This window comes from Ceratosolen solmsi, unplaced genomic scaffold (genome assembly GCF_000503995.2).
Source record: "Ceratosolen solmsi marchali unplaced genomic scaffold, CerSol_1.0 scaffold57, whole genome shotgun sequence".
In the NCBI taxonomy this organism is placed as follows: Eukaryota; Metazoa; Arthropoda; class Insecta; order Hymenoptera; family Agaonidae; genus Ceratosolen; species Ceratosolen solmsi.
The window spans coordinates 5,847,774-5,852,940 of NW_011948427.1; the positions used below are offsets into that span (position 1 = coordinate 5,847,774).

Below are 5,167 nucleotides of genomic sequence, written 5' to 3' on the forward strand. Positions count from 1 at the left end.
CACTATATCATAGTGTAAACCATTCCAAGCCCCTTAGTAATAAAGTGCAGTCAATGTTCAATATGACGCGTCATTTTATCGAACATATAAAATAAAAATAAAAAAATTAAGAAAAATGCTTGACCATACCTTAGATGAAAAATATAAAATTATGTCAGTAAAAATAAGTAGTGAAATTACTTGCATTCATAAAATCTTAAACGTACATGTAGTAATATGAAACTCACTGAATCGATTAAATGTCAATACATCAATCAGTCATTTATAACTCATGAAGGCCCGTTCGACATGAAAAAAACTCACTTTATTTCGTGTACGCTCTAAAATATAATTGTCCTGTTTAAAAAATTTTGTAAACCTTTATTTAAAGATTATCATTAATAATTAGGTGATGTTCTTGTACAACAAACTTGCACGACATATAAGAAATATTATTTGAATGAGATAAACGTCACAGTTAAAAAATTTTTAGTAATAATGAATCGCAATTTCATATAATATGAATAGTAATATTGAGTAAATGTACTCAAATTAATAAACTTTATTACTGGAAGTAAATAAGTTCATATATTTTCATGATATTAAAATACATAACCCTATAAAGATGTTTCTTAGGAATTATTTAAATATAAAACAAAAATTCTTTAATATTCATTATTGAAAATTTTAATTACATACTCTAAGCTGATTTTTAATTCTCAATATTAATAATTTAAAAATCATTGCTTTTCTCTCAACTTTCCTTTTTCAATATCTAATAATTTCATATTCTTAAAAACATAATTAACTAGTTTTACTTTCGAATAGTCGGTAACAAATTGTAATTATGGAATCAATTTTTTACTTACAACGTCTGGCAAATATATGACTGTAAAAAGATTAATGTGTTTCTTTTACCGCCAATAAAATAAAAAAATAAATGATATATTTTATTTGACGCATATTATAAAAACCTCTTTACCATCGATAAATTATGACAAACACGTAAAGTAAACAAAAATTTACTATTAAATTTTATTGCAACTTTCAAACTTCGATGATTTACAAAAAAAAAAGAAAAACATAATATAGCCAAATTAAATAATAAAGTAAAATAAATTTAAAATTGCATTTTAAATGACTATTTGCCTACTATCACGATGATTCATTTTAGCTACATATGTATTTAACATACACGCTACTTCTGGCTGCAGCTGTGATTTTAAACACATTCACATAGGCTTATTATGCATGTAGCAATGACGATAATAATGATGATGATTGATAATAAGTTGGAGATAAAAACAATTGAATAAATATGAGCTTCGAATAAATTGCAACATAAAAAGAATTATACATGTATGTGTGTATTAATGTTTATCGGTATATACGTCAAACTTTTGTCGTTTTGCCGGCGGGACGACATTCTTTTATTATATAATACATGATTGGTATATATACTAAACATCGTCATGTATGCTTTATTCGTTTTCTTCTTCAAAAGCTAAACGAATGAATATTAATGAATAAATATAATAATGCGACTAATAATTGTTATTTTAATCTTATTTTGTTCATTGTTTATGAATATATATCTATATACATCACATAAAAAATGTGAAACCAAGCGAACTGCAAAAAACGAGCATAAATTTTAATTATCGATTTTACTGTCTTATTTATCTGTTGAGTAAAAAACAGTATAAATTATCAGTGTATTAAATATTCTGGATTTATACAATCTCTTGATAATCAAAACTCTCTTATTAGAATATAAAAAAGAAGTACAAAGAAGTAAAAAGAAGTAAAAAGAAATAAAGAGGCGTACTTTATTATAAAGTTATAGAATTTCGCGATAAGATATAATTTCGCAATCAGAAATCCTTTCATGAACTTTTTTAAAGCATTATTTTAAATTCAATTTAATTAACAAATAACATTACTAAACAGCTTTTGATTAGCTTATTATTTCATAATTTTATTTAAAATAATTAGAAATTCATTTAAATTTCTATCATTAAAAAAATTCATTGTTTTCTTTGGTATAATTGAATTAACTGAAATATTGAAATATATGACTCGGATAAAGGAAAAATTGTTGAATTTATGTATAATATTAATTTTTATTTGCATTGATTAGATCTAATATGTATAATATATCCTTAATATTAACATATATATAATCTACTAAGGCGAGACAATTTATATTGTTAATTACTTGCATTAATCCTAGTAAATGTTATTTATAACGAATAGACGACTATAAGAAATATGAGATACACACAGTCGACACAATTAAAATGATGAAAAATGCCTATAATAATTAGATATATTACATTTACTTGCAAGCTCAATTATCGGACAAATATATAAATTCTTACAAACTCACAATTTATACTTTTGTTTCATTTATAACCGAAATCATATATATTATATGTTTTATAATTTATTAAAAAATTTTATTGATTCATTGTAATTATTGATAAATAAATATAATGATGTAGAAAATAACAAAATTCGCGATCCTTTGCGAATTATAAGATTCTATACTTAAACCCAAAAATTTAAATCTTTTCTAAACGTTTTCTAGGCGTTTTCTAAAATTTCTGTATGAAGACGATTTAAAAACGAAGATTTAAAAGGTAAAAACTATAAAACTCTTTATGGTTATGCAAATTCATATGAAGTATTAGAAATGATTATATTCATAATAAAACCGCAAGGAAAATACTACAGGAAATAAAATTAAATTTACAAGAAGTATAAAGTTTACAGAAGAAAAAAGTGTTGTGAAAAAAGTTAAAAGTATAGAATGATTGATTTACTCATACATGTATGGAGTAAAAAATATAGAGTACAAAAAGATACTCTTTTTCTAACTTCACCCCACCCCCCTCTACAACTCACTCTTTCAATATTTTCTCATGCCCAGATACCCCCACCCCTCCCATTCTCTTTCTCGCTCAATTTTTCTCTTTTCTAAATGTTCACAAAACTTCTAAAATGAACTCTATATCAAAAAGATCCCAATGTATAAAAATAAATATTATACATATTCCAAGATGTTATTAAATTTTGAACATTCGCAATAAATAAAAAGCGAGAGCTAATGGTATGTTTTACTAACAATCTTGTAATCATTCCATTACATATCGTATTAAAAATTAGTGCAAACAACGATAGAAGCTATTATTATATAGATTATTATATTATATATCCATGGAAATTATTATTATATCATAATTATTAAGTAATAAATATTGTTGTTAACATAATGCCTATACTTTGGCTCTCTAATATTAAACATTTTATATTAATTTGTTTATAATCCATACTAGAGAGAAAAATTAATTAGATTAAATAAATAATTAATTATTGAAATTAAAGAATAATTTCGAATATAATTAGAAATTGTGAAGATATTAGATTATTTCAAATTTAATTTTGGTCTCTAGTTTTGGAATTATTTGACATTACATTTTTCTTTTATTTATTTATAAAGTTAATCATTTGTACCAAAGGAAGTATAATTATAATAACTTTTATCATTTACCTATCTTCAATCTGTTTATTATTACAATAGTAATATCGTTACATAATTTATTAAATTGATAGCAGTTGACAGAAAAAATCTCGACTTTGAGACGTGTATAAAGTGTACAAATATATTGTTTATTTATTTCTTATTAAATGAGTGAGAAAAAATTTTTCCTCTTTGAAAATATAGCAGAACGGAGGGTCAATACTGCATAATTGAACACAATGTAACGTGGTCAAGATGCATAAGACTTATGCGTAACAGAGTATCGATACATATATACAAACATACAAACAGAACTGTAATCAGTAAAAATAAAATGTTAAAAACTATGACGATGATGATGATGATAATATTTATAATAATAATAATAATAATAATAATAATAATAATAATAATAATAATAATAATAATAATAATGATGATAATAATGATAATAATAATAATAATAATAATAATAATAATAATAATAACGATGGCAAGAAAATATAATAAAATAATAATAATAATAATAATAATAATAATAACGATGGCAAGAAAATTGTCATAGCTATTCTATAATAATGTTGATTAGTTGCTTTAATAAGCTTAATACTGGCGGCAGCACTATCGTTTCGGACTTCTCACTCGCTGCTTTTTTACGGGTAGTCCGCGGGCGTAGGGTTTGTACGCGTTTGTTGAAAGATAAAAGATGCCTCTTGCTCTGAAATGAGATTCGTTATTCTTTATTTAAGCATAGTATCTTGTGAAAGCTTATTGAAAAATTATTATTGGCTTACAATGTTAAAACATTATGTAAGAAAGTATTTTCGCATAATCTAATATATAATTTATTCGTTACCATTATGATTATTATTCTTATTTCTTTATTGAAAGTTGAATGGTATTTTATAAATTAAAATATATTTATATGGATCATGTTTGTATTTATATAGATTTCATCTATATTTATTTACATTGATTATATTTTTTTAATTTATATCGTTAATATTTGTCGATTATATATTGTATTAGTTATAATTAATAAGCTTAAAAAATTATTAAATATAAAACCAAAATTTATTCTTATTATTAGATAATATTTATTCAACATAGTATTAAATTTTGGCTAAAATGAAGCTATTATTATATTTACCTTCTTCATATTTAAATTATTCAATATTACAGAATTATCTATCTATTCTGATATTATCAAAAATAATTAGAAAATCGCATTGAATATAACATGATACTGAGTTATTAATCTTACGTATGTGGAGTATCTTCCCCCATTGGTACGTGTTCTTCCTCGGATGGGTTGCACCAACCTATCAGGTAAGAAAATAGATTTGCGCATGGCGCTGCCCAAAATCCAACCCTTGTTGTTATCGACTCTATATAATAAGGCGTGACTTTTGTATGGTCGCAAGATAGTGTCTCTAGAAAATGTATACAAATCAATAATTTCTTCCCATTGAATTTTAAACAAGGCAATCGATATATAAAAGCTCAACTATTCATATTTTTTTTAATAATGGTTGTTGTAATATTAATAACTGCCACAGTTAAAGAAACATCAATAATAATAATAATAATAACAACGGCAACAAAAACAACAACAGCATTAATAATAATAATAATAATAATAATAATAATAATGATGATAATAAT

The 5,167-nt window shown here is 23.6% G+C and overlaps 1 protein-coding gene across 1 annotated transcript in view; it reads right to left on the reverse strand.

Annotated features, from left to right (window-relative positions):
• Positions 1–4,075: 4,075 nt before the first annotated feature.
• LOC105363558 (pancreatic lipase-related protein 2) overlaps positions 4,076–5,167 on the reverse strand; it is a 10,966-nt gene continuing 9,874 nt past the window's right edge. The window contains exons 6-7 of the mRNA XM_011501289.1: positions 4,767–4,935; positions 4,076–4,220 (exon numbers count right to left, since the gene is read on the reverse strand). Of these exons, the coding sequence (XP_011499591.1) occupies positions 4,124–4,220; positions 4,767–4,935 (266 nt within the window). The 3' untranslated portion in view covers positions 4,076–4,123. The remainder of the gene's footprint in view (positions 4,221–4,766; positions 4,936–5,167) is intronic.